This window comes from Cetorhinus maximus, unplaced genomic scaffold, assembly GCF_964194155.1.
Source record: "Cetorhinus maximus unplaced genomic scaffold, sCetMax3.hap1.1 HAP1_SCAFFOLD_796, whole genome shotgun sequence".
Taxonomy (NCBI): Eukaryota; Metazoa; Chordata; class Chondrichthyes; order Lamniformes; family Cetorhinidae; genus Cetorhinus; species Cetorhinus maximus.
Window position 1 is genome coordinate 144,618 of NW_027596738.1, and position 17,883 is coordinate 162,500.

At 42.0% G+C, this 17,883-nt stretch overlaps 1 protein-coding gene across 1 annotated transcript in view; it reads right to left on the reverse strand.

The window, feature by feature from the left end:
- Positions 1-885: 885 nt before the first annotated feature.
- Positions 886-17,883, reverse strand: part of rnf141 (ring finger protein 141) — an 18,212-nt gene continuing 1,214 nt past the window's right edge. Inside the window, exons 2-4 of the mRNA XM_078535985.1 lie at positions 12,618-12,790; positions 6,787-6,894; positions 886-3,599 (exon numbers count right to left, since the gene is read on the reverse strand). Of these exons, the coding sequence (XP_078392111.1) occupies positions 3,449-3,599; positions 6,787-6,894; positions 12,618-12,790 (432 nt within the window). The 3' untranslated portion in view covers positions 886-3,448. The remainder of the gene's footprint in view (positions 3,600-6,786; positions 6,895-12,617; positions 12,791-17,883) is intronic.

A 17,883-nucleotide genomic window follows, 5' to 3' on the forward strand; every position in this document is an offset into this window, starting at 1 on the left:
TTACAGTTCCCAAAGCTCTTCACCACTGGGCATTTTCCGCACCTTATGTTTGGGTCTGTTGTAAGTTAATTGAGACTGATTGCTGTTATTAGCTAATAACTCTATTATCATTGGATAATGCGACTACCAAGATGTTACAAGATAGATCTCATCCTTCTATCCTCTAACAATTCCTATATTTATAAATATCCCAGACACGCCCCGTCTGTAGCACCCCAACCAACCACAATCGCTTCAAATGCCTTTTAAATCCCAACACTCGTGTTTGAATGTCATAAATAGTTTAAAAATTATAAACATTTAATATTTACTTCTGACTTCCATATGTAGCTGGGGATAATTGGTAGGTCACAAACGTCAACCTCATTAATGGTGAGAGCAGTTTTTTTTTATTAATTATACCAAGTTTACACAGGCAAGTCTTCGCCCACTGCCCACCAACAACAGTCACAGATAAACAGACATCCTCTTAACAGTGCTCATTTAACAGACACTCATTTAAAACTGAGATGCGAAGGAATTTCTTCTCTCAGAGGGTAGTGAATGTCTGGAGTTTTCTACCCAGAGAGTTGTGGAGGCTAGATCAATGGAAGTATTTAAAGAGGAGGTGGATTTTTGAAATATGGGGAGTTGAAGGATATGAGGAGCTGAAATGGAAGAGGAGTTGAGGCCTGGGGCAGATCAGCCGTGATCTTATTGAATGATGGGGCAGGTTTAAGGGGCTGAATGGCCTACTCCAGCTCCTATTTCTTATGTTTAGAGGATTATTCATATGGTGGAAGTCTTGGGCTTAGTCATTTATATTCACCAGGACAGTGTTGTGGTTTGCTAAGGTCAGTGATTATAGAATGATGAAGTGAACACTACTTCAGGAACAGATAATAATTCAGTTAATGGACAAAATGTTTTATTCCACTAAATCAACAGTTAAAGCAAATTTTAAAAAATGATTTCACCAATAAAGTAGAGAACTTTCCAGAGCTATCTGACATGGAAGTGTTACAATTTCTTCCTGCAAAACAAGGGAAATCACTATACATCTATTCATCAACAAGCAGCTTGGATAATCAAAAAACAACAGTTTAATACTTAATGTCATAAACCTCATCAATGTGTAATTAAAGTATTAATGATACAGGCACAACCTTCAAATTTGTCTGTCTAACATGTGGAGTCTGGTTAAGGTCATAAAGATTTTCATGTGGCTATATTATACGTGTCCCCACCAGGCAAGTTTGTTTTCGGCAGGGGTAGGGGGCACTTGTCAAATAGGGTGGGTGCCCATCCCACCACCTTCCTACCCAGCCCCAATCTCATGCCCATAATACAAGCCCACCCACCATATTTAAATAAATAATCAAGGGTCACTTAGGCGCGTTAACAAGCCAATTGACTCTGATAATACACTGCACATGCCATAAAACAGTTGGTATGGGCAGTCGGGCGGGGGGTGGAGTAGTGAGCAGGTTGCTTTTTTAAAAACATTTTTTAAAGGAAAGGAGGGAAGGAGGGGTACTATCTTTGGGAGCTGCGCTTTGCGGATGGGGGCAGCCCCCCTAAGATAGGAAGCCCCCCATCCTTCTTCCTACACGCCTGATCCATTAAACACGCCACCACCCCCACCTAACCTGACCAAATCCTCCCTACCTGACTCCGTGATCCATTGGGCCTCCTTCTTCCTCATTGCAGTCCCGGCAGTACCCAGTAATGCGCACTTGATGCTGCTGGGACTGATGGAGCTGCTGGCCAATCTGATTGGCCCGCAGCTCCCGAGGGTGGGCTTCCTCCCCAGTGTGGGGCGGTAGTCCCACACTGCACCTATTTAGCTCACCCGCAGTGTGTCATGACCGTGGGGTAGGCTAGTGTGGAGCACAATGGCTCCACGCCGACTTTCCCATGTTTCTAAATTCTTGTATTTCCAACTGAGGATATCTGTGAATGAATCATGGTGAATGAGTTGATTGTACAAACCAGGGGCACATATCTCAAGTGAGAAGGTCCCAAATGAATTACAGAAACCCTTTCAGGCATGCAATAATTGAAACATTTCACTCGTTGCACTGCATTTTTTGGTATTGGAATAATGAAGCGATAAGTTTTGCTTATTTCTTGGAAATAAAATTCTCACCATAAACAGGCGAGTAACAAGCTAAAATGTTAATAGAATTGATAAATTTTATAGCCACAACAGGTCTGCTTGATATTGCACAATTACACCAGCTTAGTAACTCAGCAACTCACTCAAAGTGCCTACCATTTCATTTTACTTAACACAGTAGATGATTCACATTCATGGAGCTCTCAAAAAATTAAAGGTTTTCATATTCTGCTGTCACATCTAGTTGTGAAAATCAGAGTACTCTTGTCTTAAAAAAAAATAAGGTCTTTTTTAGGGAGGAAGTAAAGGGGAACTCCTAACATAAAGAAGGAATCTTTTAAATGGATGAGATGATTATAGAAGGATGAAGAGATGGAAAAATGGAACAGCAAGTACAGATGTGGTCAGCGATTTGGGCTGATTTAGCAGATTATTTAAAGATCTTTGAACAGTTGCTTATTTTAATTTAATAGTTTCCCTCAAGCAAAGCATGAAGGGCAGAGACATTTTTCCAACAATGTGAAATTAAAGTATAATACATATTAAATAATTATATTCAGTAGATTTTCTTGTTGCAAATACAAGCTGGTTGCAAGAGGTACAGACCGTGACCTTGATGTGGCCTTAAATTCTAAATCAAAGCAGGTTATTTTTACAAGCTATAGTCTTAACTTATGTCATTCTCATCACACTCACTGTGTTCTCACTCCTCATTAATTACTATTTACAAAATACAAATTTATTTGACAATGCACACTTCTGAAAATCTAGGAACATCCTAACAAAAGAACAGACTATCAAATCACCAGCTTACAATCTACACTGTTCACATTTTTTCAAGCAATTAAAAGCATAAATCAAATGCTTAAATCTCACCAACAAACCAATAAAGAATAGTTAGGAAATAATATGACCAAACCTCTCTTTAGGTCCGGTAACCAAAGTTCCCATGCAGCAAACAGCTCAGGCACAAATATTGGGTTATAAGTTCTGCTTTTAAAGGGCAAACACTCATCAATTCACGTGAAGTCTCACAAGCAGTCAAATCAAGTGTTCTCACTTAGTGCAGATTGTAGTGATAGCTATGGGGTGTCCTGAAGACAAGAACACAATGCAAACTTGACAGAACATCAATTTCTGCATGGGTTAATGTATACAAGAACACAAACAAAAATTTCAATCGGGCTTCAGTCTGCTTCAACTCATGACCGATCAGGAAAGATGAAATCAGAGTGATCCGATGCGCAGTGGCCTCATTGCTCATAAAATTTGTTAAAAAAAACTCATTTTGTAAAAGGCCAGATTTAAGCAGTCTGCTTCAGTCAGAGGATGAACGACCCTTGGTGAGTCTTAGGGCTTATGGGGCTGCCCAGCCTCATCTGCCATTTTGAGAATGTAATTTGCTACGTCTTCTTCTGTAGGTGCATCAGACACAACCCAAGAATCGCCAGCTTCCTTCACTTGCAGTCGACAAATAGGACAATTGCGGTTGTGGTCACTCCTGCCACAAAGAAATAAAACAAACTCTCAGTTCAGGGGTTTCAAGAGCAAGGTTTTCACTCACTCACAGTCAGCATGCAGTGTTGTAAAACTCTAATATTTATTATTCCCGCACTAAGCCCATCCATCACACCTGTGCTCACCAACCTACATTGATTCCTGATCCATCAACAGCACAATTCCAAAATTTTCATCTTCATGTTCAAATCCCTCCATGGTCTCATTCTTCCCTATCTCTGTGACCTCCTCTGATCCCATAACTCTTTAAAATCTCTGCACTTCTTCACTTCTGGTCTCTTGAGCAAGCCGATTTTCTTTACCCCACCAATGCCAGCCCCAAGGCCTGGAAATTACCTTTGGTCTCTCTCATCTCCTTTAGGATTTGTACTGGAAAAGAGCAAGGAGCAATCTAAAGAACTTCTAAATTAGAAGAGGCCTAACTTCAATGGGATAAGAGGGGATTCTAGCCCAGGTAAAATGGAACTAAACACTAACAAGAAAAACTGTAACGGAACAATGGGTGATCTTAAAGGCGGGGATGTTTAAGGTACAGGCCAGGTACATTCCAACAAGGGCAAAACGTAGGGGAACCAAAACCAAGGCCCCTTGGATGATGAGGGAGATGGGGAATATGGTGAAACAAAAAACAGATAGTGTATGATGCATGTCAGGTGAATTCTTCAAGCAAGAACCAAGTCAAATACAATAAGTTGAGATAGGAGGTGAAGAGGAGAACAAGACTGGCAAAGCGAGAATATGAGAATAGGATGGCAGTTAACATAACAGGGAACTCAAAAATCTTCTACTGGCATGTAAATAAAAAGTGGGTAGTAAAAGGCAGGTTGGGACTATGAAGGATAAAGAGCATGATATATGTTGAGAGGCACAGACCATGGCTAGAATACTTAATAAGTACTTTGTATCAGTGTTTACCAAGGAAGAGGATGCTAACAAAATCTTAGTGAAAGTGTAGGTGGAAGAGGGAATGGATGGGGTGAAAATTGATAACGGTAGACAGTGATATTCCCCAGGGTCAGTGCTAGGACCAAAGTTCATTTTATATTTATAAATGTCTTGGATATTGGAATAGAGAGTAAAATTTTAAAATTTGCTGATGACACCAAACATGGGAGCGTGGCAAACAGTGAAGATGATACCAAATGACTGCAGCAGGACATACATAGGCTAGCAAAATGGGCAGACAAGTGGCAGATGGAATTTAATACAGGGAAATGTGAGGTGATGTATTTTGGCAGAAAGGATAGGGAGAGATAATATAGAACACAGTTCTAAAGAATGTGCAGGGACAGAGTGGACTGGGAGTACATGTGCAAAGATCTTTGAAGAAAGCAGGGTATATTGAGAGGATAGTTAGCAAAACATTTGGGATCTGAGGCTACATAGTGATATTGAGTACAATAGCAAAGAAGTTATGCTAAATCTTTATACAGCTCTGGCTGGGCCACAACTAGAGTATTGTGTCCAGTTCTGACCACCACATTTTAGGAAGGATGTTAGGGTCCTTGGAGAAGGTGCAGGGGAGATTTACTAGAATGGTTCCTGGGATGAGGAACAAGGTTAGGTTGGAGAAGCTCTGTTTTTGTCCTTGGAGCAAAGGAAGTTGAGGAGAGATTTGATAGAAGTGTACAAGGTTATGACAGGTTTAGATAGGGTATACAAAGGAAAAAGCTGTTTCCATTAGCTGATGGTACAAGGTCCAGGGAACTTGATTTAAGATTTTGGGCAGAGATACAGGGGGGAATGTGAGGAAGAACTTACTTTATGCAATGAGTAGTAATGATCTGGAACTCAATGCCTAGGCCGGTGGTGGAAGCAGAGATGGTCAATGATTTCAAAGGAATTTGGATGGTCACTTGACAGAAATAAACTTGCAGGGTTATGGGGAAAGTGCAGAAGAATGGAACTGATTGGATTGCTCTACAAAAGGGTGGCATGGACTCCAAGGGGCGAACGGCCTCCTCCTGTGCTGTAATGACTATGACCTTCCATTAAACTTCCCTCTTTGACCAAGCATTTAGTCACCTGTCCTAATATCTCTTTTGACTTGGTACCAATTTTTGTTAGATTATGCTTCTGTCCGTGGAACATTTTACTACATTAAAGGCACTATATAAATGCAAGTTGCTGTTGAATCACTTGCTCTAATTATTGTCACGACATGATATAAGAGCTGCCGAGAGACTGGGTGTAATTGGAGAGATGGAAGTAACAATCTCACATGGAATGAATAAGAGAAACACATCTGAAATAGGCAGCTGCTGTCTGCTCATTCTAAGGAGGAAGATGGAGAGCTGTTTGTGGAAACATGCAGGGCTGCTGGAAGCTGCAACATGCAATTGCAGGGGAAGGGCAGAGAAGTGGTTCCAACCTCCCACGGTTAAATTCTATGTAAACAAGCACAACCAGAAGAGTGGGCGGAAACCACAAGCAGTTTCAGAGGGTGTTAATGATTACTTACACCAACATCCAAGAAAGGCTGAACAATCTCCTCCTGTGCAAAATTTTCTATGTTTCTAATTTACTAGGACATGCATTATATCAAATTTAACATTTAGCTGTAAAGAGGGTTGGTTCCACAATCAGTGTTTGCACACTCCTTCTATTAGTTCATCCGTACATCAGAATGTTCAAGTATTATCAAAACAGTAAATAATGAACAACTCTACACATCAATGCATTTGATTGCCCAGAAGTGAGATTACATCAATTAGAAAAAAGTGTACAGAAAGGGGCTGAGAAAGGATTTTCATTCTGCCAACATGCAAAATCCTGGAACTCCCTAACAGCACTGTGGATGTACCTACACCAGATGGACTGTGGCGGTTCAAGAAGGTGGTTCACCACCACCTTCCCAATGGGCAACTTTAGATGGGCAGTAAATGCTGGCCTTTCCTGTGATGGCCACATCACAAGGACAGGCGGGGGATGGGGATGGGGAAAAGGTCAAATCAGAATCGTTTAATATTCATAGGGCATAGCACAGGACATCTATTTATTAATTAGCTTAGAATCACAGCAAACATTTTGCAAACAGTTTACAGCACAGGAGGTTGTCATTTGGCCCATTGTGTCTGTGCCAGCTCTCTCTCTCTCCGCCCCCCCCCCCCACCCCCCCCACCCCGCCCTGCTTTGACAGCTAGCTACATGTAGAGGGTGAGCATACTTACCACTTATCAATACATTTCTGACAGAAACTGTGAGTGCAGGGCAGGATGAGATCAGCTCGGCCATCCATACAGATACAACATTCTTCCTCATCAGTCAACTCCTTAATCCTACAGGATGGAGAAAACAGCATTCGGGTGACACTTGATCAAACACAAACTTCATACAAACATTTTAACCTTTTGTTTTTAAACATTTAGTCTGTGGATGATGTCCCTATTCTCTAGCTCATGGCCGTCCAAATGACAGGCTGTGGGTCCTCAAAGCCCACATGCCTCCACTCCATTTGACTTGCTGCTTTGTCCTTTTTTGAATTCTGTGGGCCTGCATGTTTGGAAACCCTCAATGGGTTCACAATATTTGTTGAAGTTTGCTGAGATAACAGTTATTATACTTGCTATTCAGTTTAATACAATACTAGGCAAGGTCAGAACGGTGGGAGGTGGGGGGGGTTGGCCACAAGATTTTTAAAAATTCATTTACGGGATATGGGCTTCCGTGGCTGGCCCATCCTTCATTGCCCTTGAGAAGACGGTGGTGAGTTGCCTTCTTGAACCGCTGCAGTCCCTGTGGTGTAGGTACACCTACAGTGCTGTTAGAGAGGGAGTTCTAGGATTTTGACCCAGCGACAGTGAAGGAACAGTGATATATTTCCAAATCAGGATGGTGAATGGCTTGGAGGTGAACTTCCAGGTGGTAGTGTTCCCATGTATCTGCTGTCCTTGTCCTTCTAGGTGGCAGTGGTCGTGAGTTTGGAAGGTGCTGACAAGTGGAGTTTGGTGAGTTCCTGCAGTGCATCTTGTAAATGGTACACACTGCTGCTACTGTTTGTCAGTGGTGGAGGGAGTGAATGTTTGTGGAAGGGGTGCCAATAAAATTGGCTTTGTCCTGAATGGTGTCAAGCTTCCTGAGTGTTGTTGGAGCTGCACTCATCCAGGCAAGCAGAGAGTGTTCTATTACACTCATGTCTTATGCCTTGTAGATGGTGGACAGGTTTTGGGGAGTCGGGAGGTGAGCTACTCATGGCAGAGTTCCTTGCCTCTGACCTGCTCTTGTAGCCACAGTATTTATATGGTTAGTCCAGTTCAATTTCTGGTCAATGGGAACCCCCAGGATGTTGATAGTGGGGAATTCAGCCATGGTACAGCCATTGAATGCCAAGGGGTAATGGTTAGATTCTCTTTTGTTGGAGATGGCCATTGCCATGGAGATGGCCATGGCACTTGTGTGGCGCGAATGTTAATTGCCACTTGTCAGCCCAAGCCTGGATATAGTCCAGGTCTTGCTGCATTTGGACATGGGCTGTCACTAATAAATCCAACTGGGAATTCAAGAGGAACCGCTTTACTCAGTGTGGTGAGAACATGGAACTCCCTCCCAGGGGGGTGGTAGACAGCAATAGCATAGATACATTTAAGGGGAGGCTAGATAATCATGAATGAGAAAGAAACAGAAGGATAGACCGATGGGATGGTTTGCGGGGGGGGGGGGCAGTGGCGTTGAAGAGGGTTGTGAGGAGGTTGGTGTGAAACATTAACATTGGCATACGTTTATGTTTGCGTGCTACACATTCCAAATTAATGAATAGTACACTATCCACTAACTGAAAAAGTTACAATGTGTGATGTTCCTTGGGTTAACTGGGTACTCGTAGCTTTCTCTTGGCAGTTGTTTATCAGATCCCATGATAGTACTATTTTTATCCACAGATTATGCCGCTGTATTGGTAAGCTTCTTTTGAGCTTCGGATATCACTGGTGCTTTCAGTAAATCACGCTATGTCCCACCATGTGCTCAGTTTCTCAGCAACCTATTGCAGCAAATAAGCATTTGGTTTCAATTTTGTACATGTATTTATTCCTTCACATGTTTATTATGCAGATTATGTTGCATCACTTTTTATGCAACATCTATGAAGCAAAAGGATCCCCAGGATATTTTTGTTGGTGAAAGGTGTTACTCAATTTGCAGTTTATACAGGATGGTTATTCGAACAGGCATGTTTTTAATTCTGAAGGACAACGTGGTCTACACAAGTATGTAAATACATGCCATATGCTGATCGAACATATTGCACAAGGTATACACATATTTAACACACCCACTAAAAGGCCAACTAAATCCAAATAAAATAACACTTCTGATTATCTAGGTTAACGAACTGTATTAATTCCAGGTTTCACTATATAATCCAATATCAGTGCTGTCACTGGGCATTTAAGGTTCACTATCAGACCTTAATTTGAGCTACAATGTAAATATTTGGGGCAAATGCTTTAAACGTAGCTCACTTCTGGAATTCTAAGACAATGTCCGCAACAGGCAGGATGTTACCTATCGTCACTCCAGGAAGATCAGATATGTATACAAATATTGTGAAGTGTTCCAGATAGCTAACTAAAACAAGCTTGGGGAGGCAGCAATGTTGCAGCCATATAATGGATGAGAGAGAAATAAGGTCATGTTTCAACCAGATATAACTGGGGTGGAGTTGGTTATTTATGAAAACTGATTGCTGACAATTTCAAGAGATTGTGTGAGAAAGATCGCTCAACCAATCAGGGAATTACTCCCAATTAAAGAATCTACTGCTGCTCTCCTGTTCTCTTTTCCCATAGGCAAGCTCTTGTTTATGGTGCTGTTCTCTATTAACCTCCCCAATACCTTTGTCCTAGTCAGCACTGAAGCTGTGGAAAACTGCATGCTTAATGTACAGAGCCCCAGAGGCCATTTAAGCACAGGCAAGTCACTGTGTTCATTATAGACTTGTTTTCATACACATCTCTCTCTCCGTTAGGGAATACCTTTAAAAACTAGGCAGCCTTGTGTTGTGTTTCTAACACCATCTTGTGGTCAGAAAACCACAGTAGATATGAGAGATCTCAAGGTAGAGCACAAACTGCTGTGTTGTCACACAAATATCAATGTTGAACAAATAATGACTCTGAAATTACTGACAATGCCTCCTTTGTAACTGGAGCATCGTAAATCATCACTAGGCTAAATTGACATGTAAAAATTATGGTCTGAAATTACGTTATTTTATTCAAACACTACTCGTAGGTGCAGACCCAACAGTGTGAATTATTTAACAATACCCTTTGCTTTTACAAGGTCCACCAAAAGCTATTCAAAAAAAGGGGGAGGCAACAAAATCTAATTTTCCATTTTTAACAGAAACACAAACTCACCACAAATCAATGACCTAAATGGCTTCAGAAATTATGAAATTCTTACTGATCCCTGGTGTTTTTACAGTCAAGAGAGATGAGTTTTGTGGGTGGGTGGGGGGGGAGTGAAGGGAAGAAGGCTGAGAAGAGAAGGGTCTATAAAACATTTTGATAAGAGTGGATAAAAAAGAATGTTTCCTGTGGGGAAGAGCATAACAAGAGCCCATCAACGTAAGACAGCCACCAAGAAATCTAATAAGAAATTCATAGGAAATCTCTTCACCCAAAGAGTGTAAGAATGTGGAACGTTCTACTACAGGGAGTAGCTGAAGTGAATAGTACAGATGCATTAATGAGCCAATGGACACCCATTAGCCCTGAGCCCACTGCAATTTAGTGGCATTGGGAAGGGCAGTACCGCTGAAAGCCATCTCCTAGCCTGCAATCCCCATTCTGCCTTCACTCACCTTTGGCTTATGGTCCTTTGGTGATTCTGGGCCTCTGGTGGGTGCACTGCCAGCAGTTGCCACCGCTCCCAGTGGCGCTGATGACAATGAGGAGCTGGCAGCCTCTGATTTACCAACAGCTCTTGGCAGGTGGGACTTCCACTTGAATCCTGGGGAAGGCCCAATGGTGGCCACTTAAGAACCGGAAGGGCACTTAATAGCCGAGCCTCCCCCATGGAACTGATTTTGGGGGCGGGGGGGGGGGTTCCCTGCCAGCTCTCCAACCAGCGGGTGAGACCACTGTCTAGCTGAGTAAATCCAGCCCTATGTTTCTCCAGAAAGTGCGCTGTTGGGATCCCAACAGACTGCAATCCCCAAGCAAACAATGAAATAACAAAATCTTGCACTCTTACGCTATTAGTATCGTTGTAAAAATCCTTGGAAAAGTTGCACCTTATTGAATGAGGTGTAACTGGGTTTTGAAATGGTGTACTAACTTCATAATTACTGCTAAACACCCTCACTGGGCCTGAAAAGCTACTCTTTTTACTTATGGAATGTCACATTTCTCCATGATGATAATAAACTTGGACATTTTTAAAATAGTACTTTTTAATATTATTTATATTGATATTCTATTTTCTACCTAAATCCAATCATTTATTTTATTATGTGAAAAATTAAATGAAAACTGAAGGGATTCAGTGTCTTTAACTTCTCGGTTTGCGGTCTGTGTGAGACAGTTGATGGTGTCATCAGGAAAAGGGATGGGCACTTAAGGGAAATAAATTTGCAGGGCTGTGGGGATGGAGCGGGGAATTGGGGCTGACTGGATTGCTCTACAGAGAGCCAGCATGGACTGAATGTGGCAAATGGTCTGCTTATGTGCTGTAATGGCTCTATGACTTCAATGTGATTGACTGCTTACCCTGCTTAGAATCATAGAACGGTTTCAGCAAGAAGCAGGTCATTCAGCCTGTCGAGCTCGTCCGGTTCTCTGCAAGAGCAATTTAGTTAGTGTCATTCCCCTGTCCTTTCCCTGTAGCATTGCAAATATTTTCCCTTCAGATGCTTCTCTAATTCCTCTTTGAAAGCCTGACATCACTGCAGCTGCTGCACATCTTCAAATTCACTTGACTTGACACCAGATTTAAACTTCCTTCAAGAAAGGGGAAGTCCAGGCCACAGAGATTGCCATATCTTTGAGGGCAGCTTTCTTTGAGGTCAGGCTTCACCACTGACCACAAAATCTAGCACAAGAATCAGGAGGAGGAAAACAAAAGGCCCTCAAGCCTGCTCCGACATTCATTAAGATCATGGTTGATCTACACCAACTCCATTTTCCTGCCTTGACTCCATATCCTTTGATTCACTTTCTGCACAAATATCGATTGATCTCAGTCCTGAATATACTCAGTGACTGAGCATCCACAACTCTCTGGAGTAAAGAATTCTCTCCTCATCTCAATCTTAAACAGTCAACCTCTTTCCTGAGGCTATGACCCTAGTTTATAGACTCTCCTGCCCAGGGAAATGGCCTCTCGGCATCTAGCCTGTCAAACTCTCTAAGAACAAAGAAAATAATACATTCTCCAAATATCAGTTCGAGGTGAGTAGCATGCAGGAAAAAGAAAATTTCCTGTGCTTTTTCCCTTTTTGCTGTCAGCTCCATTATCTGTTATCAAGCCTTCCTTTCGTTGGCCTCAGCCTGGTCCTCCCCATCCTATAAATCATGTCATACCACAAGGAAGGGTACGAGCAGTGTTGTTGTGGGAACACCATTGCCTCCAATTGCTCCTCCAGTTCACATGCACTATCCTGATTTGGATACACATCGGTTGTTCCTTCATCATCGCTGGGCTAACTCAGCAGCACTGTGGGGGGGGCACCTTCACTATGAGATTGCAATCATTCAAGAAGGCACCCCACCACCTTCTCAAAGGGCAACTAGGAATGGGAAATAAATGCAAGTCTTACCAGTGTTCTCCACATGCTCAGAATGTTTTTTTTAAAAATAGCTCATGGAGGAAGAGATTTCAAAATACTGTTGCGTAAAGAAGACACAACATCCTCTTTAAAGCTAGCTATCCAGTAAGGCACCAGGTGCACGTGTGACTTTTGAAAGCAGTGAAGAACAGGTCAACAAGCCATAAAATGAATATTGCATCTCTGAAATACTCAGCACTTCATTAATCTAATTATCAAAGGTTCACTCACTTGCCCAGCCAGATACTGGCTTGACAGGATGATCCATCTGCTGCCGTCCCTTCACAGATGCTGCTTTGGCTAAGAACCCCATTTGCCTGCATGGTGATTTCCCGATATAGCTGAGTAAATTGATAGAGATTTAGAATCCTAGAGGCATCGATATTTCCAGTTGTCTTGTTAATCTGTCAAAAAAATATTTGCCATATGATTAAAGGCAGCAGAATGCATACAGCACACATGAAAATAACAGCAATTTGCATTTAATATAGTGCTTTAATGTACCGAAACCTTCTAATGTGCTTCACAGGGACATCATCAAACAAAATTTGACACCGAGCTATGTAAGACTGAAAGCTTGGTCAAAGAGATAGGTTTTAAGGAGTATCTTACAGGAGGAGGAAGAAGTAGAGAGAAGGGGAGGTTTAGGGAGGGAATTCCAGAGCTTAGGGCCTCAGCAGCTGAAGGCACAGCCACCAATGGTGGGGTGAAGAGAGCAGTGGGGTATGCACAAGAGGACAGAATTAGAGGACTGCAGAGATTTTAGTGGGGCAGGAGGAGGTTACAGAGATGGGGAGAGGTGAGGTCATGGAGGGATTTGAAAACAAAGACGATATTTTTAAAATTCATAAAAAATAAGACAGGACTGCACTTTTGGAGGTGCTGTCATTCAGGTGAGGCATCAAACCAAGGTCCCTTCTGTCCTCTCCATTGGACATAAAAGGTCCCACACCACTATTTCAAAGAAGAACACGGGAATTATCCCTAGTGTTCTGGAGCCAATGTCCATTCTTCAATCAAACATCACAAAAGCAGATTACCTGGTCATTATCACATTGCTGCTTGCGGGAGCTTGCTGTGCACAAGTTGGCTGCTGTGTTTCCTACATTATAACTGTAACAACACTTCAAAAAGTACTTAATTGGCTGAACAGATATTCGAGATATCCGGTAATCATGAAAGGTGCCATATAAACATAAATCTTTCTTTCTTTTCTTTAAATCTTTCTTTTTTCTTTCTGTGCACATTTCTTTTATCATCATCCTTGCTTAAACAAGTTGATTGTGTTTATTCTTTCATTTTTGGTTTGCTCTTGCACTTATTTAGCACCTTATCGGGGAAGTGCCAAACTGCTTCACGACCAGTGAAATACTTTTGAAGTGCTGTCACTGATGTTATGCAGACTAACACAATTGCCATTCTTGCACATACAAACAGCAAATGAAATTAATGTCTGGTTACTCTGTTTCTTTTGTCGGGCTTAGTCGAGGAGAGAAATGCTGGTGAGAATATGGGGAGATTGCTCGTTTTCCTTTTAATGCTGAACAGGTAGATAGGAGTCTTGGTTTAGCATTTTATCTGAAAGCACTGCATTTTAATTGTCAGCCTAGGTTATGTCCTCTATCTCTGGAATGAGACTTGAAACCTCGCCTCTCTGGGAGTGCTACCCACTGAGCTGAGCCATAAAGACAAAATTATGAGAACTCAATTTTTTTTCTTGTAAAGTCCTTTAGCTTAGGGGTTTACTTAACAGTGATGGGACATGATACTATAATTCCCAATTGAAGACCATCACATTTCCAGAACTCTGACTATCTATCTAAGTTTTTGCATACATCAAATCTCTACATCATGAGTTTTTAAATGGTGTCCCTTTTCATTGCTATAAATTAAAAGAGGTGCTTCTTGCATGGGAACAGGAGGGGGCAGGCCTTTCAGCCTCTCGCGGCTCTTCCACCATTTAATTATATCATGGCTGATCTGGATCTTTACCTACCACGTGGGTTCTGTAATCCTTAATAACCTTGTCCAACAAAAATATATCAGTCTCAGGTTTTGAAATGTTTAGTTAAGTTCTCTGCCTTAACAGCTTTTTTTTGTTTGGAAGGGGGAGGGGAAAGAGTTCCAGATTTCCACTACTCTTGTGTGTGAGGACATCGTCCCTGGCATCATCCCTGAATGGCCTGGCTCTAATTCTAAGGTTATTACCCTTTGTTCTGGATGCCCCACCAGAGAAAATTATTTCTCTCTATCTAGCCTATCAAATTCTTTAATCATCTTAAACACTTCAAATCCATCACCCCTAAGTCTTCTATACTCGAGGGTATACAAGCCTAGTCTTTGCAACCTGTGCTCATAATTTAACCATTTTGGACTGGGGTCAGAGTGGGTCAATATATACAAGGATCCTCTGTCTTTTCCTTGCCTGAGATGGCACAGCAAAGTTTGAAAACTCTGGTCTACATGGAATATGAATAAAGTGACACAAATCGAGGAATTTAACCATTCTCACCGAAGGGAGAAGGCCATGTCCCAGTTGGCCATCCAGTGGGGGAGGTTACAGTTACCCACAAAGAATCAAAAACAGGAACACAACATTTTTAAGCACCTCCTTCTAATAAATGTATTCAGACAAGTCACAAGCACACTGCACGATTTGATTATGGAAATCGTGAATCTTGAGAATAATTTACAACTTGAATTTGTAACCTGCGCCATGTGAATTTTTAGTAATATTGAGTATTGCTGAAAAAAGACATGTTGTTGAAGCTTTTCATCTTGCACTCATCAGGGCAATTCACAAGAATACCAAATGTAAAGGGAACAATTTATACTTCACGAGAAGGGAGTGCTGATTGGTTGGCAAGTGGCCTCTGATTGGTAGAGGCATTGCCATAGAGAATGCACCAGTTAACTGATGACTGACAGTTAACTGCCATAGAAGCAAAATGCTGCAGATGCTGGAAATCTGAAACAAAAACAGAAAATGCTGGAAAAGCTCTGCAGGTCTAACAGCATCTGTGGAGAGAAAAATAACAGAGTTAACTTTGAGGCCTTATGACTCTTCTTCAGAACTCTGCTGAGTTTTTCCAGCATTTTCTGTTTTTGTTTCAGTTAACTGCCACGCTTTGATTAAATTGGTCCACAGTGCCTTGGGGAGTGAACCAGATAATGGCTGTCGCCTATTTTGTTTGGTTAAAACAGGCGCAATGTGTGTACATGTTGTTTCTGTCTGCAAAGAACAGGGCCTGTCTATTAATATTTGTAGTTTCTAGCACGTGAAAGTGCACCACAACGTGAACCCGAATGATAATCTTGAATTGGCTGTCAGTGTAGTTCTTAGCACATTCAGGATTATTTAGCAAATGTTGTCCAATCATGGGATCATATCTAATGTTGGACACAGTGTTTTGAGTTTTGCAAACACCATATGGTCGGTACCTTGCCTATTGCCAACAGCCGAAGGGACATGCTGTTTGATATGATCTGCCAATCTTTGGGACGTACGGCCTACATCCCTAGCATCCCACCGGCACCAAAATTCATATACCACATTACTCATTTGTGTAATAGGCAGATGTCTTTTTGGCTTGATAGCAACATCCCATTAGTGGTGAATACCACTCGTATTGCTACTGCATAGTAGCGGCGTGAAACGGCTAGTTTCACCTGTTGTTCAAATTTTTGAGATACCTTCCCCTTCCAGGGTAATCTGAGATAGACTGGGCACTTTTCGGGGTCAAAAATGGCAACCTTAGGCCAATTAATGAGTTTGTGCTATATGTAGCAAATAATGATCTGATCAGGGTAGCCATTATCCTGCAAGATGCCTTTGATGTGCCCTATTTCAGCAACAAGCTTGCATGGTGAGCAAATGGCTTGGGCCCTATTTATGAGGTTGCTGGTAAAGCCAATCTTATAGCGCGTGGGACTGTAGAAATTCCAACGAATATATTGACCAGTGAAGGTAGGCTTGAGGTAGTAGAGAATCCCCTGGCAGGTTTCTCAACTAGCATGTCAAGGAAAGGGAGCTCATTTGACTGCTCCATTTCAAAGGTGAATTCGAGCATAGGATGGAGCCCATTAAGGTGTGTAAGGAAATTCTTACATGCAGCTGCAGATTCAAATATAGCAAATGTATCATCAACATATCAGAAATATCCAAGAGGTAGGAGGTTGAATGTCATTCCATCGAACATGTTTCTTATGGAACCCAACAAAGATGTTTGCGAGAGCTGGGCCTACAGGCGGTCCCATGGCAACACCATCTATTTGGGCATAAGTGGTGTCATTAAAACTGAGCTCAACTGCTCGAGTTGCTGAGTTCGTAAGTTCAATGAATACTAATTCACACAATGGTGGCGGGTCCAGATCACCATTATATAGTGCTGCAGAGCAAATGTCTATGACTTCCTTGAGCGGTACCTTGATGAATAGGCTTGCAATGTCAAATGAGCACACTGACATGGCATTGCCACAGATATGCAAGTCCTGTATGGTCTTCGCAAATATGAAGGAATCCTTCACCATGTGTATAAAAAACTTGCTCAAAACTGGTTGTTGTTGCAACTTGCCCAACAATTTGGCCAATTCATGAAGTGCAGAACTGGCTATAGATAAGGACGAGTGTAAAGGGGCATCATGTTGGCATGTCTTGGGCAGCCCATACATATGCGGACGCAATGAGCTGTGAGGACGAACCCTACCATATATATCACCCGGGAGCTCATTGCTCTTACACAAGTCCATCAAGTGTTTTTATATCTTGCTTTTGAGCAAGGCTGTCCAGTCATGTTGAGTGGCAGATCCAATGGATACAAATTTGGACCCGTTATTAAGGATGGCATGCCCTTTGTTGATATAGTAACGCTTGTTAAGGGTGATATTCCAATCTCTTTGCCAGGTTTGCAGATATGTATGTCTGGGTTGGCCTTGAGGCCTCACAGCGCTACCAGACATTTGCGTTGCAAGTGAAAATCATCCAAGTCATTCGGAATCCTGCAATATGTGCGCGCTAGATCAGCTGGAAGTGCTTTTAAGGATTTAGTGTCTTCAGTGGACACGGGTTTGTGGTGGGATAGTTGGGAGTAGGGGAGTTCAAACTCAGCAAACACCTCTTCCCACTTGATGTGGGACGAAGTCACACCAAAATTGAAACCAGTGTGGCACACTTATGCATGCTAGAGGCTACATATATTAATATACTGGGCCCTGTTCTTTGCGGAAAGAAAAAACATGTACACACATTGCACCTGTTTCATCTAAACAAAACAGGCGACAGCCATTCTCTGGTTCATTCCCCAGGGCAATGCCTTGACCAATCAATCAGTCAATCTGCCTGATTTGAATTTAAACAAAGCTTTGCAGTTAACTTTTAGTCATCACTTAACTGGTGCACTCTCCATGGCAATGCCTGCACCAATCAGAGTCCACTTGCCAACCAATCAGCATTCTCTTCTCATGAAGTCTAAATTGTTGTTCCCTTTACATTTGGTAT